Below are 24,232 nucleotides of genomic sequence, written 5' to 3'. Positions count from 1 at the left end.
GGGTAATTCCCAGTTTGTCTGCAATGCTTCAGAGAAAAGATGGAAGCCAGCCCACAGCATGGGCATGATGGCAGGCCCTTTCCACTACTTTTCCCAAAGGCCTCTCTGTCTGTAAGACTTGGGCAGCTTGAGTGGCTTTTATCTAGGTGTCATGCCCTACAGTGTAGTTCTGCCTCCAGTAAGCACCATAAGAACTGAGTGTGGAAACCGTTGTCACTTTGAGGGCTATCGCAGGTAAGTGTAGGTCTCTTAGGCAAGCCTAGAGTAGGGCCTAGCCACCAATTTCCATCTGCTGAACTGACGGAGGCATCTCAAAAATGACTGATGTGAATGGAGAATGTGTGCTACCCAAAGGCTTTGGATTTTGAGTTTGCTGCTGGCTGGCTGGCTGGCTGGCTGGCTGGCTGGTTTGTTAATTTGTTGAGCCAGGGTCTCTTTGTGTTTCCCAGGCTATCCTCTAAATCCTGTGTCCAAGAGATGCTCTTGCCTCAGTCTCTTGTGTAGCTAAGATGATAGTTGTATGCCATCATGTCCATTTATGTTGTGTTAATTGTATTTTTATCAGAATTTTGGAGACACAGACAATGTACAAATATCCCTTTGAGTGTTATCAACAGATACAATGACTAGACACTAGGTCTTTTCACAAGTGTTCAATGCACTAGATGTGACAAGATATTTTGATGTAAACGTTGACACCCCTGTGGGCCCTCTGACTTTGTACTCTATACAAACCCTTTCCAGATTTTTGTGTAATAGTTCTTTCTGGTATTATCTGTTCCTAACTCCTTCAGACTGGCCTTCCCAAGGACAGACAGGCCATGCTTAACTCTTCTTTGTCATCTTTCTCAGAGCCTGGCATAAAACCAAATGCATGCTGCATACTGTGGAAAGAAAAGATGGCAATAACATGAGCTTCCATCTCATTTATTGATATCACATTTTGTCCAGTTTTGGCTAGGGATAATGAGATGTCCAGGCTTGAAACGAGCTTCATGGGAGATGGGTGATTTAGTGGCAAAGTTGGAATTGGTTTCCTGTGTCTAGTGGCTTCAGTGTTTTCTCAGGGACACCCTCTTGGGTGCATCTCTTCCCTTGGTGGTCACATCTAGATTTCAGCTCATCTGAAAGAGTAAAGCTTTGCAGGGCTGTAAATAATCTAGATTGAGGATGATACAGACATACGGGAGCGAAGGTGCTGGGTGAGTGGCCCTTCTTTAAAACATTTAGGACCAGGAAGGTTTTAGCTTTCAAATCTGAGCAAGTTTAGGGCTATGCCTTTAGACTACTGGTTGAACACCCCTGAAATTCAAGACACTGAGAAATTCAAAACGTTTTTTTTTAAATAATAATCAGATTAAGGATGATCTCAACTTCACTTGGTATGTCTTCTATAGTATTCTTTCTGCGCCTGTACCTGTCACTGGAGGTGTTCAGTGATGTTCACTATGGCAGCTGACCTTGAATTTTAATTTTTATAATCGTTCTGGAGTCACAATGATTGAGTTAAGATAAGCTTAGCTAAAGCAGGAAATGTGAAGGGAGATGGCTTTGCTGCTCCAAACACCAGAAGTCACTCCAAAAGATGCCCCATCTGGAGCTCATCTACTCAGAACGCAGCACCCATTGTGAAGACTAAGGGCAGGTAGCTTCCACAGAGCTTCGAAGCCTGAGTCTTACGTGCTTTTTTAAATTATCTTTATCTGCAACTTTCATGACTACACGATTTCTTTACCCTGCCCTTTGTTCACAATATGTGTCTATAATTGAGTTCATAGTCTTCATCCAACCTTTTAGCTGTAGTTAATATTTTATTACAGCAGATCTGATCACAAACCTGCAGAGCAGCAGGCGTTGGATGGCAAGCATGCAAGAGCGTGAGTACTCACACACAGAGCACTAGTGACTTACTCATGCCAGGGAAACTCCTTGTAATGAGTGATGGCCCAGAGACCATAAAATATGCATGTGGAGGTCTGCAAATCTCCCACAGAAAACCAGATCCAGCCTTAAGATCCCAGCAGGACAAGCAGAAATTAGCATTGCTAATAGCAATTATAAAACCCATAGCGCCTGGTGCTACTTACTGGCCACTGTCTGTATAAAACTAGCTATGAGGTATTACTCTCATTCTATGATCAAGTCGATGCTAGATCCGATGCTCCGATGACCATTCTGCTTGAAGGACCAAGGAATCCTACCTAGTCACAGTGACATCAGGTTCAATTCCGGCCCAAATTCCTCATGTCAGACTGGTGAAATACTTTTCAAACCCCTCACTACACCTTACCAGGTTGTTGAGAGTATTTTTGTTCATTATTACATTTAGGAGAAAGTTATACCTGAGCAAAAAAATGGGAGGAATCTAATTTACTGAAGTTGCGTGGCAACAAGCTGAATCATACATTATTTACTTATTATGTACGGTGTGCTTGTGTGGATAACAAAAAAATAGACTTCAGAAAGATATTGATGCAATCACCCCTTTTTAAAATCTTGTATATTGAGTGTGTGTGAGTGTGCATGAGTGAGTATGTGAGTGTGTATATGTGACTGTGTGTGAAAGAGTATGTATGTGTGAGTGTGTATATGTAAGTGTGTGCATGTGTGTGAGTATATGAGTGTGTGTGTGAGTATGTGAGTGTGTGTGAGTGTGTGAGTGTGTGAGTGTGTGTGTGTGAGTATGTGAGTATATGAGTGTGTGTGTAAGTATGTGAGTGTGTGTGTGTGTGAGTATGTGAGTGTGTGAGTGTGTATGTGAATGTATGTGTGAATGGGTATGTGTGTGTTTTTGTGAGTGTGTGTGAGTGTGTGCAAATGTGAGTGTGTGTGAGTTGGGTCCCCTGAAGCTGGAATTAGAGATTGTTGTAAGGCAGCCCTTCGGGTGCTGGGAACTGAACTCGGGCCCTTTGTAAGAGCAGCCTGACCTCTTAACCACTGTGCTGTCTCCCTAGTCCCCCCCCTTCCTTTTTATACACATAGAATATGTACTTTGTGCCCAAAACTGCAAATGAAGGCAAAATCACTACTGGATACCACAAGGACGCTATCAGTAAGCCTCTGAAATGATCAGAGTTGCCTTTTTTAGGGGATTGGCCAAGGCCCCAATGGAAGGGTCATGACATCTCTCTGACCCATGTCCTCTGGATCCCTCCTCCTATTGAACAGTCAGGTCACCCCTAAAGCTTCAGATCAGGTCACCCCTAATGTATCACGTAGGGTCACCCCCTAATGTTTCACATTGAGTCACCCCCTAATGATTCATGCTTTAAGAAACAGAATCAATGAATAAGAAAGACAGAGTCACAGTCAAGTGTTTAATTGGGGAATGAATTGAGTCAAAAATTTGAAGCCAAATTCAAGGCTATGGCAAGCTCCCCCAGCAAGGCCTTGGAGTTAGGGGACAACTGAAAACATTGCATCCATTTCAACTCTGCAGCTTTAGGAAGCACATGAAAGATATTCAGATATTTTTCCCTGGCTTATATTTCATGTGATAGTCTATATAAATGCAGATTTCTTCTCCATGTGAAGGCCTTAGAGTTTTGTTACAGAAAAGCCTGGCATAAATTAAATTTTAAATTAAGTCTCTTCCCATTGGTAAGTTCTGACTCAGTGATGTCACATCTGGCAGATTGGTTTTCACCGTGGGTTACACTTTAATATTGCAAATACTGTCGGAGGCTTTTTCCTTACTTTGAATTACAGAATGCATAGGGCTAGGAATGGTGTGACTTTAATAAACAAAAGGAAACTGAGTAATACATTAAAAGGATAATAGAATTTTAATTCGGCTCGCTGAGCCTAGAAACTTCTGATCGGCTTTCTAGCCTTGAGAATTTGCAGTCTTTAATCTTTTTTCAGAAAACCCATTTGAACAGTGAGGTTTTCAAAGCTAGATTCAAGATTATGATGAGGGATGGAAAGATTTTATGAAATTCATAAGTAACTTGATGTTATTCATACAAATAAAAAAATACACCAGCATGGTCAAGGTACCATTGACCTGGGGACTAATGACATGCTAATTCCCAGTAGGGGGCTGCAGTATGAGGCAGTTTGGCAGCCACCAGGACTTGGCTGTTTTTCATTAGCACTGGGACTTTGATAAAGGAGAATAGAAAAGAGCTGTTTGACCTATGAGTGCTTAAATTATTAAAGAGCAAATAGATTTGAGGCCTGGCTGCTTGAAAATCTAATGTGTCTTGTGGACCAAGGATGAAAAGGCATTTGGGGTTTGAAATTGCTCCAGTCAGCTTAATTCTTTCTTTAATATTTTCAGAGATGAGTAGATGGTAGCCAGCCATTTAAAGTGTGGTGTATCTGGAGAGGAAGGAGTGTTCGATGTAAGTTAGCCAGCTGGCTAAAAGGGAAGACCATTAAATGGTTGTTTAATTGTCAAATGTCCATCTAACCCCCATTAAACTGTTGCCTGGAAAAAAACAAAAACAACTGTCTTTCATTCATGTTCATATGGGTATTCATCACACACACAAAAACCTAGTTTCATTAAGGAGTGCTTCATGAGAAAAGACCAAATTGGACTGTTGAGTTAGAGTGGGGCAGTGCCTAGCACACACACATCTTTCCTGAGAAGCACTTCTGATTCCCACACGTTGGGTAGCACGGCATCCATGGGTTGGAACTGACCCAGGCTAAGGAGAGGAGAGAGACAAATAGGCTGCATCAGGAGAAGTCGGGATCAATTTCGAGACTTGCAAACTCAGAGGCATTCTGCTTGCTTTTCACAAGTAAGCTTTTTCAGAATCAAGAGGGAGCCTCTGAGATGGTGCAGAGGGTGGAGGTGCTCCCCATGCAAGCCTGGAAACCAGACTTAGATGCCTAGAGTCCTTGTGAAAGTGGAAGCAAAGAATCAATTGCACGGCATTGTTCTTAGACCCTCCCACGTCCCCCACAGCCACCCCCCCACCCCTGACCCCCCCCACTCCATGGCCAGTGTGGTTGCACACACAGGCAGCATGAACACATCATCATCAAATCATCATAGAATGACTTTACAGTTCAACTTCACCTTCATAGAAAGTTTGAGGCCACCCTGAGATTCACAAGACCCTGTCGCAATAAAAGGGGGAGTGCCATGGATGAGTCAGAGGGGAAACATACCACATGCTCACTGCCACACATAATGCCCTGAGTTTGATGCCTCATAGTAGAACCGGCTCTCGAAAGCGTCCTGCTGCTCTCCGCATATGCACTGTTGGGACAAATGCCCAAAAGATAAATAATTTTTATAAGAAGGGTTTTCAAGTGAGAAATAAGAGGAGGCAGCAGCCTGGTTATTGAAGTCAGGGCAGAGTCCAGGAGAGTGCCGCCCTGGAGGGCATTTGTGGTATCCAGAGGGAGGAGAGGATTGAGGTTAAAAAAAATAAATAAATAGCAATACTATTGATAAATCCCTTAATGTGATAAAAGAGAAAGGGTCTCCATACAGTACTCAAGGTACTGTATTTTTGAAAGTAGAAGTCAGCTTGTATAATGACTATGTCTGTAGGAACAAGAGAAAATCCTGCATTGGGCAGCTGGCTCTCATGAGTGTCTCTAGGAGGATGAGTGAGCAATGACAGCAAGCATCCCTTGGCCCTTAACTGATGAAGAGAGCATCACCTTGCTGCCATTTGTAGACTGGCACGTGGCCTCTGAGCCTGTAACACATTAATAAGACAGGAAAGCTTGGAATACAGGCCCTCGATCAGACATCAGGTGAACAGATTTCAGAAACTTTTTCTTCAGTGGTATCTTTGGGATTCTGCTTCACCTTGTACACGACGCTTCCCAAAGTTTCTTGTAAACGAGAGCTTGGCTATTGTGCCATATATCAAATGAACTGGAATGACTGACTCTAATGGAAGACAGTGTTAGAATCCAGTCTGTTGAGTGGAGAGACTCTTTGTGAAGTAAGTAATCATTATGGTTTGCCCATTTTATGATAGCAATTGATGTGTGTTGGTAAAATTTTTACATGTATACAATGAGCATTACAAATCCACCTATACCCTTCTATTTTCACCAATATTAGGAGTGGTAGGATTGAAGTCTAGCCCTTACTTTCCCAGTTCTCAACAAAAGCTGTTCAAGGAGAAGGAGAAAATATCTCAATGCTGTTTGTTAAAGAGAACACTGGGTTAAATTTCCTCCACAATTGCCATCTGCTACAGAGCAGGTATGATTTAGGGTTACACTTTGACCTTGACCCCTTCCCTCTTGCTATTGTATTGTCTGATGGGCAGTTTAGTACTGCACTCAACCCACTTATCTGCAGTATATATATCTGTTCCAAGCCCTTCAGTGGTCTCCTGAAACTGTGACTAGTACCAGACCCTGAATGGATTGTGGTTTTTCCCTATATACACAGTTATAATAAAATTTCACTAACCAATTCTACCAGTAAAAACATAGAATAATGATAACAGTGTAGAATAAAAAGATGTGGATAAGCTTGCTCTACCCATCTTTCCTGTCCTGGCTGGTTTTCTGTGTCAGCTTGACACAAGCCAGAGTCATCAGAGGAAGGAGTCTCAGCTGAGGAAATGCCTCCTTGAGATCCAGCTGTAGGGCATTTTCTCAATTAGTGATCAATGTGGGAGGGCCCAGCCCATGGTGGGTGGTATCATCCCTGGGTTGCTGGTACTGGGTTCTATAAGAAGGTAGATTGAGCAAGCCAACTGAAGCAAGCCAGTAAGCAGCTCCTCTCTGCATTTGCTCCTGCCTCTGGGACTCAGCCCTGTTCTTGAGTTTCTGTCCTGACTTCCGTTAGTGAACAGCAATGCTGAAGTGTAAGTCAAATAAACCTTTTCTTTTCCAACTTTTAATCACAGCAACAGAACCTTAACTAAGACAAATTGGTACAAGGAATGGGGTATTGCTGTGCCAGACCTGACCATGTTTCTGGGAGCATTGTGAAAGACTTTGGAACTTTGGGTTAGAAGAGTCGTTGAGTGTTGAGAGCTCAGTTGGCTGCTCTGTGGAATCTGGAAGATGAGAATGTTGAGAGCAGTGCAGAAGGCAGAGGCCTTGCTTGTGAAGTTTCAGAGGGAAGCTTTAAAACTATCAGGGCTGTTTGCTATTTTGATATAAGATTCTGTGGTTCTGGTTAGCTTGGGCTAAAGAATCAGCTGTGATTAATAAGATACCAGAACTACTAAAACAACATTCTGCTTTGCTGGGATACTTGATGCTGGTTGGCTGTAAATGAGAAATTAGCAGTGATTAAGAAGAGACCAGCACATGAGGGAGCAGAAAGGTTGAGTCAGGTGAAGAATAGAAGAAAGAAAGGATATGTGATAGGTAGGGTTTTAGTTGGGAGGGGGTGCTAGGGGAGGACGGGAGGGAGAAGGGAACTGGGATTGCCATGTACAACAATCTTGTTTCTGATTCAAATAAAAAAAAAGATAAAAAAAAAAGAAATGATGAAGGGGAGTGATCATAAACTACAGCCCCATCCACTAAGGATCTCAAAGAACAACCACACAGAAGAGGAGAAGGGAGAGAGAGAGAGAGAGAGAGAGAGAGAGAGAGAGAGAGAGAGAGAGAGAGAGAGAGAGAGAGAAGTATCACTGAGGTGAAATCTTCTGGGAAGTGTATCCTGAAAGCACAGAGAAGCTGTGTTCCGGAGGCGGCCATAGTTGTAGCTGGCAGTAGGACTTGGTCATGTGACAGTCACCCAGGTGGTACCTGTTTTGAAGGCATGAAGGGGTCACGGAGAGCTGAGGCTTGGCCCTGTGAGAGGCCAGGAGAGGCCATTGGTGAAGGTGCAGCCTCAGTGGCAGTTGAAGGCCCGGGACTGAAGGGTTCATGAAAAGTTGAGGCTCAGCACCATAAAGAGGCTGTTGGTAAAAGTGCAGCCCAGTTGCAGCAAGGGCTCCCAGCGCTTTGGAGATGTCAGTATCATGAGATAACCACCAAGACCAGTAGCATCAGTGGAGTGGCCAGCTGGAGCCTAGAAAACAAGCTGTATGTGATGGGCAGGGTGGAGCTGGATAAATGACCCAAGCCCTTTGCAGGAGTCCAGAAGATTGTGAGTGGATCCCAAATAATTGGAGTTTGGTTTTGCTTAGTTCAGATAAGTTGCCCTGGTTCTTCCCTCTTGAAAAAGATATTTAATTTTAATTTTTAGAGGAGCCCGCAGTTGAATGACTTGAACTTTTTTAAGAGATTGGTTATTTTAAAGATACTGGAATTTTTAATGTGTTTGATTTTGTAAAGACTGTGGTACTTTTAACATTTATGATCTTGGGGATGAATAAGAAAGGAAGGGCTTTGGACTAATAGTGATGTGTTTGTGTGTCAGGTTAACAAGGGGTCAGTTAAAAAAAAAGCCAGCTGGTTTTGTGTGTCAGTTTGGCACAAGCTAGAGTCATCAGAGGAAGGAGCCTCAGGGAATTGCCTCAGTGAGATCCAGCTGTAAGGAATTTTCTCATTTAGTGGTCAATGGGGGAGAGCTCAGCCCATGGTAGGTGGTACCATCCCTGGGCTGCTGGTCCTGGGTTCTATAAGAAAGCAGACTGAGCAAGCCATGGGAAGCAAGCCAGTAAGCAGCTCCCCTCATGTCCTCTGCATCAGCTCCAGATTTGGGATCCTGCCCTGTCTTCCTTCAGTGATGAACAGTAATGCTGAAGTATAAGCCAAACAAAACCTTTCCTCCCCAATTTGCTTTTTGGTCATGGTGTTCCATTGCAGCAACAGAAAGCCTAAGCCATCTCTCTGTTTTGAGAATCGAGACTAATAATGTGGGGGGGGTTACAGTTGGAGGAAGGAAGCAAACTGTAGCTAACAGAGATCTGCCTACTCCATTTGATGTGGATGAGACCACTGAAAACCTGAGAAGCTGTAAACAGTTGTGTCGTGCTGCACGGTGGCTCTGCACAGAGTGCACTGGGAAGCTCCTTCTCAGAGTCTATCAGGATTCCCACACTTCTGAAAGCCCAGCCCTGTGGCTTTTTGAGGTGTCTCACATGACATTGCCTGTTGGCTGGAACACCCATATGTGTCCTGTCAGTACCAGGTTCAAGTTCCTTGAGCATATCACCTGGTGGTTGGCTTCCCAAGGAAAGCGGGTGACAAGTGCCCACACATACTGTATTCTTCTGTCACATTCTCTTGATTACAGGTGTCATTAGCATGGCAGCCCTCTCAACAAAAGAAGTATCAATATGTCAACATCCATATATGTTTTTAAATCCGTGTGTTCAAATGTTTATAGATATAACAAGTCAAGGAGAATGAGAGAAATGCAGGTTGGCCTTCCAGCCATCCACTCAGTGTCCTGGCTTTAACATGAGCCTTGATCACTACTTCCTTTGAAATTGTCTCTATCACTGAGGAAGTCTACCAGATTTGGTAGCTCCTTGTACCTAACAAGACCCAGTAGGCAGTCTTTTATGTGAGGAAGAGTTGACTCCCTCCCCTTCTCCTTTTTCTGTGTTTATGTCACTGGTGAGAATCTACTTCATCATCACACTGTAATGCTGGGGACTACCAGTCTGCACAGCATCACTCCGACACTCTATAATTGATTTTTCATTAGATGGGATGGCAGGCTGATGGCAGTGTGCGCTTTATGACTGTAATAGAGAGTGTTAAGTGGTTGTGTTCCCAGAAGTAGACAGATTGGTTGGCTGCAGATTCAGAAGCCATGCAGACAAGACCAGCAGAGGCTGCCCCCAGGAAAGTGGGGTAATAAGTACCCTCACAGCATTCACAATCTGTGGGCTCTGAGAACCTCATGGGTTAGCTCCTTACTGGAAGGAATTACCATGTCTTTCTTCTTCTAGTTTTGTTTTTGCTTTTCGAGACAGGGTTTCTCCGTGGCTTTGGAGCCTATCCTGGCAGTCGCTCTGTAGACCAGACTGGCCTTGAACTCACAGAGATCCGCCTGCCTCTGCCTCCCGAGTGCTGGGATTAAAGGCATGCGCCACAACACCCGGCCTCACCATGTCTTTCTAATACTACAAAGATGTGTCTCATTGCCTGGAAGGTTTTTCATCTAATCTTGATTTGGTTTGTGAAAGCTGTTCTCTCTCTGTCTCTCTGTCTCTCAAGAAGATATACTTTTTCCCCTATAAAACTGCTTCATATGTTCATCATTCTAGGGACTGCAAATACCTGAATTTTTCAAAAATCCATTTCAAGGTCTTTCCAGTCTCCTAAAGTTGCTTCAATATTTGAATGCTTTTCAGGGGGTGCCTTGGTAAAAGGAATCAGCTCTCATTCACATCTGGTCTGTATGTGTAGTTCAGATGGTATTGTTCAAGATTTCTCTTACAAATAACGTTATAATTGTACCACTTCAGCTTTGGAAATTCTGATTCCAAATTCTTGTCATCTTCTTCTATAGACTTCTCTTTCCACTGGTGGTCCAGGGCACAGAATGTAGGAACAGATGGGAAGGAAGGTCGTCACCTTGTGTTTTGTGACTTGTTAAAATGTCACATGCATTTTATGCAGATATAACTCGTGGGAATAATGTTACTTTTTTTCTTTACAAACCTACAGTTAATGTAATTTCATTTAACGGTTAAGCTGAATTTATTCTGTGCAAACTGATCTTCAGTTACATGTGAGATGATGACAATGGAAATTGTCCTGTGAATTTTTAAAGCTTTTAATCTTGTTCTCAAGAAGTGTGTGATGGGGAGGGGTGTGTAAAGTCCTTGCTGCAGACACACAAAGACCTGAGTCCAGTCCCAAGCCACCGTGTGAAATGCTCAGAGCAGTAGCACACACTTGTCATAGCAAGTGGGGATAGGAACAGGCATCCAGCCCCAGGTGCCAGTGAGAAGCCCTGTCTCAAAAACTTAGGTAGAAAACTCATGAGGAATGACAACCAAGATTGGTATCTGGCCTCCAGAGCCATGCCTACACACGCACACGCACACGCGCGCGCGCGCGCACACACACACACACACACACACACACACACACACAAACGCGCGCGCACACACACACAACCGCGCGCGCACACACGCACACGCACACACGCACTAGTTCATTCGTTGTGTTATTTTGCACGGGGAATGGCTAGCAAAGAGACTTGCACAAGGGCCACTACATCCGAGCATCAGCTCCATTGTATTCTTTGTCCCAGATGTGTCCAAACTCCTGGCAATTGAAGATGGAGTGGACCAGTTCAGCAACCATGAAAAATCACGAATGTCTCTCTTTGCTTTCTCTAGTGTCTATCAAATAGTTGTTGAGGAAGAGCGCCCTCGGAGAACCAAAAAGACAACGGAGATCTTGAAGTGCTACCCAGTGCCAATTCACTTCCAGAATGCTTCGGTGCTGAACTCGCAGTACTACTTCGCTGCAGAGTTTCCTGCAGACAGCCTCCAAGCTGCCCAGCCCTTTACCATTGGTGACAATAAGACATACAATGGCTACTGGAACACTCCCCTTCTCCCCCACAAAAGCTACAGAATTTATTACCAAGCGGCTAGTAGAGCCAACGGGGTAAGTATGGTAGATGGCTGTGTGTTGGGCTTTTGGCATTTATTCATGTAAACATGGCTTAAATGACACTGCGGTGAAAACAAAATCAGCCATGTTTTCATGTGCTTCAGTTAGAAACTTTTTTTTTACATTTATAAAAATCAATTTATCAAGAGAAACTTATGGAGAGAACAGAGTATGTGTGGGTTTTGTTCATGGTTTAGGAAAGCATATTGTCAACATGATAGTTATTATTTTCCAATTTTCTTAGTACCGAAAGTTGGCTAGTGGTTCTGCTTAGCTGACAGAAATAGCGTAGCCAGAGCGCATACATTCGGCTCATTTAAAACCTGGAGAGATCCACAGCATCTGTCTCTGAAGCACATTGTCCCCCATTGCCTCCCTCCAAGACTGAATGCATCCTGCAGCTGACTAAATTAGGCATCTTGTTTCCTCTGAGAGAAAAGAGCTCCAGGAAGATGAGAGGGAGGCAAAGAAAAAATAACCAACTATTGAGTCAGTCCTGAAACTGCCTGTTCAAACCAGCCTAGGGCACCGAGAAGACTGCAAACGTCATGTGGAAGCCTCTGGCCTCTGCCCTGCTCTCTCTGCCTCCCGACTTAGTTCCAGGTGGCCTGTCCCCTGACCTTTGCCAGTGTGAGGCATGCAAGTCTGGGTGCAGGGACAGGGCTAGAGGAGGGCGGCCACCAGGTAGAGAGATTGAAAGTATTACTCCTCTCTTTGTGGCCCAGAAATAGCTACTATCTTACACACTCACACCTTGTAGCAGAAAGTGTATCTGGGCTTTCCTCAGGGAAAAAGCCACACTGGGAGTGGTGAGAGCTTCCTCTTGTTAGAGTTAACTGACTAGAACTCCCTTCCCTGGATGTAAATACAATCTAGGTAATAATCTCCCCCTCTTCATTTGATACAGGAAACCAAAATTGACTGTGTCCGAGTGGCCACAAAAGGTAGGTTGAAACTTTGAGATAGTCTACTCGTTTGTGTTCCTGAAGTTGATTTTAGACTGTGTTTGAAAACATCTGAAAATACATTAAGAACTTCACTGAAATAAGTTTATGTGTATCAAGTATGCACGTGTGTGTGTGTGTGTGTGTTGTGTGTGTGTGGTGTGTGTGTGTGGTGTGTGTGTGTGTGTGTGTGTGTGTGTAGGCATTAGGATCCTATGGTAGTTGATACTGCTTCACATAGATATCTTTCAAAATAAGAAGTTACATTGCTAGAGCCCAAGCAGTTTTCAATGGCTAACTTTGTAAAAGTTATTTTAAGAATATTAATTTTCTGTGATATCACTATACATGGTTTAAACTTAAACAAATGATAACTGGAATATATATATATATATATATATATATATATATATATTATAAAATAACACACACACACACCTACACCTACACCTACCTTTTTAAAGATGAGTAATCACCATGATGCCCATGTTAGATCCAAACACCTGGGCTCAAGTGACCCTCCCAAGTAGCTGGGGCTACAGGTGCAGGCTCCTGCCATGCCATCCACTTCTAAAGTAGTCATAATGTCATTGTAAGACCTGGGCTGTTTACTCTGATGAAACCAGGAGCCAGGGGCTGTTATAGTGGGTCTTCTGTCTCTTGGGCCTGGTTCAAATCTGAGCAGTGACCGTGGCTAGGGATTCTCAGCACCACACGTTCCTCACAGAGAGCCTCCTGAAGAAGGCACAGATAATGTGTCCCGGCACTTCCGTAGCAGTGACTTGCCAGCCTCATGTTTCAGCCATGAAATAGAGGGGCGTCTGGAAAAGCACTCAGAGGCATGCAGACGCTAGACATAAATGAGGCCTTGTACATTAACAGTTGCAACTAAGCACACTCTTTCAGACCATCAGAGGGACCAGGAAGGCGATAAAGAGGTTTGGATGATCTCATTAGACATGAAGAGAAGAGGGTACCATTGGGTCTGTCACTTGACATTTAATCAGGTCACAGTGGATGAGTTCTTTGGCTAAAAGCACCATGATATTATCCTTGTCCAACCTTCAGAGACAGTTCAAATATGCTGAGATGTCCCTGAATAATTTTCCAGCCCCTCATGCACTCTTATTTTATGAACACCCATGGCCTTTCCATCTGGAGTTAACAAATCTTCCTGGTTGCACTTTGTGACCAGCCTTAGGTTGGATGTTGGGCTCCTGGGAATTTTGTTTGTTCACAGGAACTTGTGGGGCTCTATTCCCATCAATCTGTTTATAGAGATGGGGGGGGCTTTATTTTTCTTAGGAGAAATAGGAGTAGATTTAGTAGTATATGAAATTATGATTTTCAGTATAGCCTATCAGTTGCCATATGCTATCAGCTAATAATTAGCACAGCCTTACAAAGCCCTTGAACCAGGCACCCCCCATACTCCTCCATCTAGAGTGCACAGCCTGATCAAGAGGAGCCCTCTGGGGACCTGCGTCATTCCATTCCTGTTAGCCTTATGGTCTGAACAAGTAAATCCATTTCAGGTGGCAGTCTATAGTGCCTTATGTTCACCGTCACGGCTACACATTTCACAAGTCCTTTGCAATATGCCCCTCTCACCCATTCCATTACCGTGGTCTCAAGTAGATGGTGGGGGGTGAGGGGGGCTGGTAACCACTTCTCTAATATTTAAGGTGAAGAATAGGGGGAGTTGGAGGTGAACTGACTAACCAGGGTCGCTCATCTAATATGCATGCAGGATTGACCCTCAGCTTCCAGACTCTTCCTCCCCAGAATCTGCTCCATTGTTGCTTGCTGGCTTTTTCAACCAGCAGAGATCTAATGGTTGGTACTTCAAGACGGGAATCGTCAACCTTCTCTTTATCAGAATTGAGTCACTGCCCAATCTAATGTGAATGCATTGAAATTTCTGTCACCCTGTTCATTACATCATTAAATAATTATATAAACAGTATCCTAGTAAATATGGAAACCTGACAAGTTTGCTGTTTTCACAATAGATTGAATTAGATGGTGATTTGGATCATTTTCTCCCATCAACTAGATTTCATCAATATTGTAATTTGTTTTTCAATTCACCAAAGGGGGATTAGGCAATCAGATGACCTGATTGGCTAAATATTCCCCACTCATATTTTCTGAGTCATTTGCAAACATTTACACAGCAGCAAACACTATCTAAATAATGTCTTTGGGGGGGAGAGAAAACAGTTTAATATTCACCATCTGACATTGTCACTTCTGTCTCCTAAAAAACACAGCCCAGTACACACCTCAGCAAACAGTCTCCCTCCAGAGCACAGTCCAGTACACACCTCAGCAAACAGTCTCTCTCCAGAGCACAGTCCAGTACACACCTCAGCAAACAGTCTCCCTCCAGAGCACAGTCCAGTACACACCTCAGCAAACAGTCTCTCTCCAGAGCACAGTCCAGTACACACCTCAGCAAACAGTCTCCCTCCAGAGCACAGTCCAGTACACACCTCAGCAAACAGTCTCTCTCCAGAGCACAGTCCAGTACACACCTCGGGGAAACAGTCTCCCTCCAGAGCACAGTCCAGTACACACCTCAGCAAACTGTCTCCCTCCAGGCACATGACATTTTGTGCTGCTTTGAGACTTGCTTCCATGGTTTCAGCAAGTCCCTTGTGGGAGATCAACTAATGAGTCAGCTGTTTTTCAGTGAGAATCATCTCCCTTCTTCACACTAAGACATCCTTTTTAGCCCAGGGTCCATCTAAACTGTTAGGTCAAAGCAGAGAAATGGGGTGGATCTGATAACTTTAGTGCCATGGGATAAAGAGTTTTCACACCACAGGTGTGCTTCACCACCGGTGCCTTATAGCTTGGTGGTGTGGAGCCTCAAGCTCACACTGCCTTCCTCAGCAAGCTTGTGAGTGTATGGAGCACGTCACACTCCCAGGAACCCACTGTTGACAAGTTGCCTTTACAGAGGAGGTCCCAAGGTGGATTTGTTTTCCCAAAGAGCTAGCTCATAATTTCAAGTAAGAGGGTGTCTCTTAAGACTAGATTTCATACTATTTATAAATTTAATGTTGTGATTATTTTAATCATATTCCAAAAATGTATTTTGACATTCATCATCTTGAATATAAAGACTTATAAAAATCAGACACAGGGAAAACAAAAGCTAAGGTGTGTTGCCACCAACGAACGCCCCTGTTTAGATGGGTTGCCCATAGTTTATGCCTCTTTAATTTGTGGATCCAGGGGAGAGTTGTGTTGGTGTAACCTTAGTTTGATTGTTGATTATCGATAAACGCATGGCAGACCCTCCTCTCTTGAATTAGAAGAAGGTGCCATGTAATAGGATCTGCGTGGCAACCCTGCCCATTCCAGTCTGTACCTTGGGATGAGAGGAGAGCTTTTAACTATTTTTACTTCTCCAGGTGTTTATTGCATTTTTACAAATCACTACAACTCAAAGTTTTATTAGTTCAGTTCTTTTGAATCTCATTTGGCTCATGCCTGAATAATAACTTTCTTTAACTTTTTATATACTTTAAAAGCTCCTCTACAAGAATAATAACTGTTAGGATAGTGTGACTTTAGAAGACTTATGGATGAACAATTCTAAGCTGATGATGTACACTTAAAAATCAAAGTCTGTCTTATAAATTGTTCTTTCTGGTTAAATGAGGCATGTTCATTCTAATTGATACAACGTCCAGCTTAAGCTGCATGTATTAATCTTCCATAGGTAATATTTTCCACACTAGAATGCAGTTATGTCTCTCCTTGATGATACAGTCATCGGAGTTTTGCTGACTTTCTACTTACTTTAAGAATTGTATGATGCCTTCTGTTTGTTATGTATAGAGTAACCTGTAAGCTTTGAATTCTAGACACAGACACATCCATTTGTGGGAATTTTAAGTTGATAAGAGTTCGGGGGTGTCTTAAGAGTTGGACTTTGATGCATGGGGAAGGCTGTAAATGTTAACTTTTTCCTCACCTTGCAAAGCCTTCCCCAACAACAGGAATGCTAGGAATCAAAGCCAAACCCATGTGCAAACACATGCTAAATTCTTCCCTAAACAACCACAGAAGTCAGACTCTCACCCTCAGACATGAGGAAAACAAGTTGTTATTCTGAGAGTCAATTTTTAAGATGAATGTTCTCTGGGGGAATGTCTTGCTGTTTGTAAGTTTGGAGTTTTGTTTGACCTGAATTTCCACAGAATGTGAGCGTGCTTTGCCAGGAGACCTTGAGAAAAGTGAAGGATTTCTATTGTCCTGATACAATTTCCATCTGTATTCAGAAATGTGAATTTTTTCTTTTTATTTATTTATTTTTTGAATCACTAGGCTGTTGGAGTAGTTTCTCCAACACTGTTTTCCTTTTCATTCTTTTGTTCAAAGAAATGCCATCTTTTCTAGGCCATCCCACTACAGAGAGGAAAGTGTGCTGATAAAAGACCCCAGAAGGATGTCTGTTGAGATGTAAAGCTAATTAAGAGTCCTTTTAATTACTCACATTCAATTCGGGTGCAAACAAAAGCTAGAGTAGGGCTCTTGCAGTGCTAATCCACCACTGTTCGGCTCAGGCTGGGATTTAGCACTTGCAGCCTTCAGCATTTTGTGGAGAAATGTTTTCTTCTCCTGATCTAAAATTGTCTTGGTAATGTCAATCCAGGAATGTCTTAGCCCCTGAAAGGTTCTAAAAGATAAGACGCTAAAGAGTCCCCTGTGTCACAAGTTCCTGGGACCCCAAATTCATTCTTCATGAGTCTCACCAAATGAGTATGGGAAGAGCAGTTCAGAAACTCCAGCTCACTTTCCACGCAACCCCAGTGGCGATTCAGAGACTTGCTTCTCTGTCCATGTGCACAACCACACCTCAAGCAGGGCCCACAGTAATCCCTCTGGTATCTCTCTCCAAAGGATTGGATTGAGATTTCTAGCTTAATTTTGCCAAATTCAGTAATAATGTCTTTTATAAATCTGCCTGGCATGTTATGGTGGGGCCGGAAAGCTTTTAGGACACCCGAAGCCAGAAAATAGAGACCTTAGGCTGAGACTGTAGCTCAATAGGAGAATAATTTTTCTTTGCACATGCTAGACTCAGAGTTAATCTCAAGCACTGAAGACAAATTAAAAAATTAATTATTAAGGGGCTAACTAATCAAGAATAAGTATTTTTCAATGTTTTGTAGATGTGTTTTGTAGTCTCAGCTCTGTGTTGGTGGACAAGAATGGCCACAGATGACACCTGAATAATTGAATTTGGCTGTTTGTAAAAGCAAGTGGTAAGCCTACTGGCAGCAGTCGGATGCTTTTATTGAACTAAAACCAGTAATCAAACATACAGTCTACAAATCAGAAAACAGACCCGATGGATACTCCCTGATGCTCTTAATGTATGTCTTCCATGATGGGCTTTATATCAGGCTTTATAGTTTGAATCCCTCTTGAATTACGAATATCTGCTGTTCGTAGAGCCACTTCTGAGTATGTTTGGTTCATAGGAGTCACTTTTTTGGTATTAGAGAAGTGTTCTGTTTTTTTTTTTTTATAAAATAGTTTCTTTTACCAAATGTAGAGCAGATCAGACGTTCCTATACATAGTCCAAAATCTGTATGAGAAGTATACCAGTGGTCTATGACCAAACAACAGCGCCAAGTGTCTGGCACCCACAACTGGTGCCAATGCTCCAGAAACAGCACTTTAGAATATGCAGCTATATTCAAAGTTGCTGAACTGATCTTGTCAAGGCTTTGAGAAAATGTGACCAAATAGTCCGTTCATCTCGGAGGGTGTGGCTAGAGTATATTTGCTGATAGCGGGAGAGCAACTATGGAGCCCTTTCCCAGCTCAGTGACTGTAGCCATCTTGCTGTAAGGAACAGAGCCTTGTGAGTGGTGCAAAGGGATAGCTGGAAATGTGATGCTGCCACAGTTTGGGGTTTAATTGTCTGCAGATGGTGGATGATCTATTTCCCTTATTCGCTGTCACATCTCCGATAGCACCCAGGCTGCTCCACGTAAATTAGTAATCTTTCATGCAAGCCTATTCTTAATTTTCCAATATTTTCTCTTTGCATCATTTTCCAGCTGTATCATGTTACAACTGACGTTTTAATTATCTTTTTTTTTCAATATCTGTGTGTCATAAATGTTAACTGCTTAAACACAAGCTGTGTAGGCACACCAAGAGGCCAACATGGTCCACTTCAAAACCTTAAATATTTCTTTGGCCACATGTTAACTATGACAATGACAGCAAAGGCAAGTGGGAGCTTCTGTTTTGTCTTTGAGACAGATTATTTTATTCTGTTTGTGTGTGGGGGGGATAAAAAAGTTTCCTCATAGGAAGGTACATGAAACTTAGTTATTGGAGAAATTACATGAAAATGTGTTTAGTTGAAAGAATATGGTTTTCTAGACAAAGGTTGTGGGGAGAGGGGAAACACAGATACACCCACATAGTTTAAAGTGGTCTAATAAGATTTAAAGATTCGTAAGCATTAGCAAGGAACCCTGTCACCACCATCAATTTGGACTGGACTCAACAGTCAGCCTTCAGCTCAGTGCAGAGCACACACTGGGGGGGGGGGGAGACTTTACGTCTTTTTCTGTTCGGTTGATCTATCCAGGGTCTCAGGCAAAGCTTCCAACAGCATCACTTAAGCCAGTTGCATGGCTTAAGAGGAAAGAGAATTCAGAAGACGAAAACCTTGCTCTGTGTGTGTGTTGTTTTCTTTCTTTCTTTCCTTCCTTCCTTTTCTTTTGTGCCGTTTTCAGAACAAAGTTGAGATGGTTTGCTATACTGATGGGAATTCTTCTTGCTAGCCTAGCTTCAGTCTGGCTTTTTTTTCCCTCATGCATGCTGACCTGGGAATCCTCCTTTGCCTTAGCTGCGATAACCGTGACTCAGCTTACAACACCTTACATTCGCATCGCCCCTGCTGCAGGCGACGGCCAACTAACAGGTCAGACGTTCAAGTATAGATGAGTCATCCCGCCCATTCCCTACTCATCTCTCTCAGCTTCCTTCCCCTCTACATCCCCTCCTTTGCTTCAGGCCTGTTTAGAATGTTCTAGACCCTCGGTGCAGACCTTTGCTTGCATTAACTTAAGCGACATGCTTGGCCTCTTCTGTGTGCACATTTATACCCATGCATTAAGTCCAACCCCACTGCATGCTTCCACTGTGTGTTTTGTCTGTTGGTATGTTCCTTTCTACCCTAATGTTAAAGAGAAATGCAATTTGCTGGACTTGGAAGAGCAGTGGCATTAACTGATAGGATTTCAAAAAAATGCTGGAAAAAAATGTATTCCCATTTTTCCAAATTAATCTAAAAAGGCATTGAGCTTGGAGAACTAGAAAGGCTTATTCTTTGTCTTTCAGGATTGAGTTTGCACACACATTAGCAAAATGATCTTATCCGCCAGTATTACAAAGCAGAGCCACCCGAAGCTGTTTGGGGTGATGCTGTTCAAACAGTCCTTTGTGTGTGTGCCATTGTTGCTGTGCTGATTGCATTCTTTTATACCCTTGTTGCAAAGCAAAGCACTTACACAGGACAGCGGTGCATCTGCAAGTGAAATGCACTAAATAATTCAGCAAAGTTAAGGAACCCAAAGTTAGAGTCATGGAACCCAACCTGGTACTTACCTCCAGCATAAGAAGGTAGCTTGTTCACACTCCCTAGCTCTAGATTCAAGTGAGTATCTCTGTGTGTGGGTACAGAAATGTCCAGTAAATTACTCCCGTTGCAGGTGAGTGCTGAGTGAACTCGAGAATGCTTCACCCTGCAGCTATGCAAGTCATGGTCAAGATTGCGGTCAGGACTCAGAAAGCTGTTTCCAAAGGGCCCGGGTATATAGCTGTTGTTTGAGTTTAGGCATCACTGAAGCCAAGCAGGAAGCTCACAGCCATTCCTCATCTAACTTCCACTTGAGCATTTGTTCTGTGTATCTGGAAGAATCCTTAACACTTACTTAAGAAACATAGCTGCATGTAGCTTGTGATGAGAAGCCATAACTGCCTAAGTTGTATTTTGAAAACAAGCAAATGATGATGTTCAAGAAAAACATTGGTTGAGAACCTGAAGGAAACATAGACTAGTTCTACCTTCTTCTGCATTAGAAACCTGGGCGTATTTTCAGCTTTCAGTTCTAGAACTCTAGAGCTCTAGGCTTATTTGGTGTTTTTTCTTGCCACAGGTTGCTTTTAAGAATATTTCTCTTACTGATTCAAGTTCTGCTTCCTTCTCCCAAACTTTGATATGCCCCTCCCACCATAAAGTAACCAAAGGACAGACAGTGTCTGTCTTAGCATGGCTCCTCTCCCCTACAATCCTGACAGTAAGGGATTGACTAGTGTTGTTCCAGCTCAGTGTCCAACAGAGGGCTTCATGAAGTCCCTGAGGAATTGAGCCTCCTTCCCCTGTGTTGTATGACTGGGGCCCAGTCTTGTGAGCAAGTCCTTGACAATGAGTTGGCTCCAAGATAAAAGGGAAACTGGGTTAAGTTGCCCCTTACTCTGTCTTTCCTATCTGCTTCTGCCGTCAACAGAAACAGGGTGTTTACTAACCATGAAGTCAGTGGCACTCCGCAGCAAGGATTCCTCTGTGAAATCTGTGGTCTCAGAGGCAGAGCGTCTTATCACAAACTCTTGTGGAAGGACACACATCACACCAGTGTAGAGCCACCATTCCTCTCCTGGCTGCAGGTCCCCTGCCTGCATCATTTACATGAGGAAGGTTTAAAGCAATTGTGGTCAGAATAACTCAAAAAGCAGGAAGAAAATGAAAGCTATCCTTCTTCCGTGTTTGTTTCTGGTTTAACGGTGACTTGGCTTCCACAGATACATTCATATCTCACTACTGATTCATTTCCCACTCGTAACAGCGTACAGGTGCACCAGCAACCATGCTGTTCTTCTGTAGGGTTATTCCCAAGCCCAAGGCTTCATTCAGTCATTTCATGACAGTTATTGAGACCCTTCAAGGTGCCAAGGATGGCTCCACACACTTAGTCTTAGTTGGTATGGTTGCCCAGGCATCTTGGTACCAGGGTTAGTTGTATCAACAACAACCAAATATATACCTATACCCATTTATGAATGGAACATGAGCATCCTACAGGTCAGAAAGCAAGACTAAGACTGCAGTATATGGTAGATCATGAGGGGGGCGTGTTTTAGCACCCCTCCTGTGAGGGTCACAGCTTAGTAGTGAATGGTCAAGAAGCCTGCCACTCTAATTTTCCTACCGTGAACAGTTGTCTACTCTATCAGTCCTGGCTCTTCCAGAAGCCAATGAAACATAGAGGACGATTGCCCTCTGAAGTGCCCTTCAGCTCTGTGTTGTCCATTTTACTGAAACATGTTGGCATCTTGTCCCTAGAAGACTGGGTCAGGGCTGAAAGCCTACTGAGAAGTCTCTCTCATGAGGACACAAGCCTTTACCTCGCTCCTCTCGTACCAGTGTACAGAGCAGGTCAGACATGCCTTGGTGTAGACAGGGCCATCTTGTTCAGAAAACAAACTTGTTAGTGTCCTGACCCCAGCACTGGTGCTAGTGACATTAACAGTGCTCCTTGATTGAACATACTGAGTGGCACAGATGACCAGGATAATCCAGAAAGGGGGCTGGGTTATAGACTTGGACTGTGTGTCATAAACAGCTGTGGTGTTGCACTAAGGAGGGTATCTTAAGCCTCTGTCCTCTGATAACATGTCATCAGCCAGTACACTTGCTCATACATGCATACATCCACAAACATACATACACATACAGCCACATATATACACACACTCATGCACATGCACACAGCCATATGTATACAAATATTCACACACACACACACACACACACACACACACACACACATATGCACACTCATAAACACACTGACCCACACACAGCCACATACATACACAAACACATACACAGCCACATAAATACATAACACACACGCACAAATACATCCTATACATTCATAGCCACATACATGTAGTCATACACATACATATTCAAACATACATTCACACACACTTACACACAGTCACATACATATACACATTCACATAGCCACATACATACACACACTCACATATACACTCATATTCCCACTCACATACACACTCACACACACACACACACACACACTCTCACACTCACACACACACTCTCACACTCTCACAGACACTCTCACAGACACTCACACACACACACACTTATACACATACACACACACTCACATACACTCTCACACACATACACACACACACACAAATTTAGTTGAAATAAATAGACACTATTTTCTAATGCTATTTACCACCTAAGAAACAAGCAGAAACATTTACATTCTATTCTTCCTGGTTTATTTTTTTAATCTATTAAATTAAGTTCATCTCCTACTGGTGGGTTATAAACCCTAGTAATATAGAACTGCTTTTGGAAGAAAACAGAAAATTAAACATGTTAGAAATTTTCTCTAAGAAGATAGAATTAATTAAATAAATAAGGCTAGACTGTTTATATGAAGATTTGATTTATGATTTAATTACCTACCCAACGCTGAGGTACTGTGGAGAATGATTTCCTTGAGCAAGTTTATCATGCATTTGTTTTGTTCATGCATCTACTATGGCAAGGCCTGTGGCCTAGAATCCTTCCAAACAAAATGGCTTCTGGGACTCAAGGACAGTTTAGATGTGTGGAAACATGGAAAAGTGTGGGAGGGAGGGAGGGAGGATTAGTGTGCTGGTCTCATGGCTGTGACAAGACACCTGCCTTTAGCAAGCCTCCATTTTGATTGACAGATTGAGGGTCCCGCCCTTCTCAGTGGAGGAGTCATGGAGGCAGGTGTAGGGGGTCCTGGTCACAGTGCATCTGTGGTCACACAGCACAGTGAGCTATGCTGGTGTTCAGCTCACTTCTTATTCACTCTGGGACCCCCCCATGGCATGGTACTACCCTTAAATCTTGACCAGAAACACCCTGAGACATACCTAGTGCTACAATCCCACTGGTTATAATCCAGTCAAGTGACAGTGAAGGTTAACTCTCGGGATGGGGAGAGCACAAGAGCCCATGAGCTAGACAGGAGGTCCTTCCACAAAGTCTCCATGTATAAGGCACATGTGTAAAGTCAAAGACTAAATGTGGCCATTCGTTAGAGCAGTGAAGATAGATCTTACCCTGTGGCTATGAAAGCTCTGATTTGCAAGGAGATGACTGGCCCCTTAAAGACAGATCTATGAAACGAGGAAAGGTGATGGGATGGGGGACTTCTTAGGGAAGTAGGACATTGCAAAAGGCCTGGGGATAGGTTGGTCTATGACAAACTCAACTGAATTTGTTGACTAGACCCAATCAGATTGCTACCCCTCAGGCCCTGTCCTGGGTATTAGCAGAAAGAAATCCTTCTAGGACCCTTGCATTCCCTCAGACAGCCATGTTAAGGGGCTTAAACTATTGGGGACCTGTAGTGAGAGACCTATCAGATGCACTTGCAGCGCTGACCACGACCAAACCAGGTGTGTCTGATAGATCTCTCACTACAGGGACCCAAGTGGTGCTTATTCAAATCTTTGTATGCCGTGGTTGAGACCTAGTGGACAAAAGGGCCCACCAAAGCTCCGCTAGAGTTGGATTGGAGAGGAAACTCGTCGGCACAGAGAAAAGCTATCTTGGATTTGGCTCTGTAGAATCCTTACAGATATTTTAAACAAAATGAAACAAAACAACCTAAGATCTAGACACATAGCCACTGAATTAAGGAGGAACTTTTGTGTTGTGATACAGTTCTGGAAAGTTCCACCAGCACTG

At 43.2% G+C, this 24,232-nt stretch overlaps 1 protein-coding gene across 4 annotated transcripts in view; it reads left to right on the top strand.

Annotated features, from left to right (window-relative positions):
• Positions 1-24,232, top strand: part of Ptprm (protein tyrosine phosphatase receptor type M) — a 677,957-nt gene that overhangs the window by 424,120 nt on the left and 229,605 nt on the right. For all 4 annotated transcript variants that reach the window (XM_027397791.2, XM_027397790.2, XM_027397789.2 and 1 more), the window contains exons 12-13: positions 11,193-11,466; positions 12,380-12,416. In XM_027397791.2, coding sequence (XP_027253592.1) covers positions 11,193-11,466; positions 12,380-12,416 — 311 coding nt within the window. The remainder of the gene's footprint in view (positions 1-11,192; positions 11,467-12,379; positions 12,417-24,232) is intronic.

Source organism: Cricetulus griseus, chromosome 2 (genome assembly GCF_003668045.3).
Source record: "Cricetulus griseus strain 17A/GY chromosome 2, alternate assembly CriGri-PICRH-1.0, whole genome shotgun sequence".
Lineage (NCBI taxonomy): Eukaryota > Metazoa > Chordata > Mammalia > Rodentia > Cricetidae > Cricetulus > Cricetulus griseus.
The sequence above is the reverse complement of the archived record's forward strand: the minus strand, read 5'-3'. Positions and strand labels throughout refer to the sequence as shown.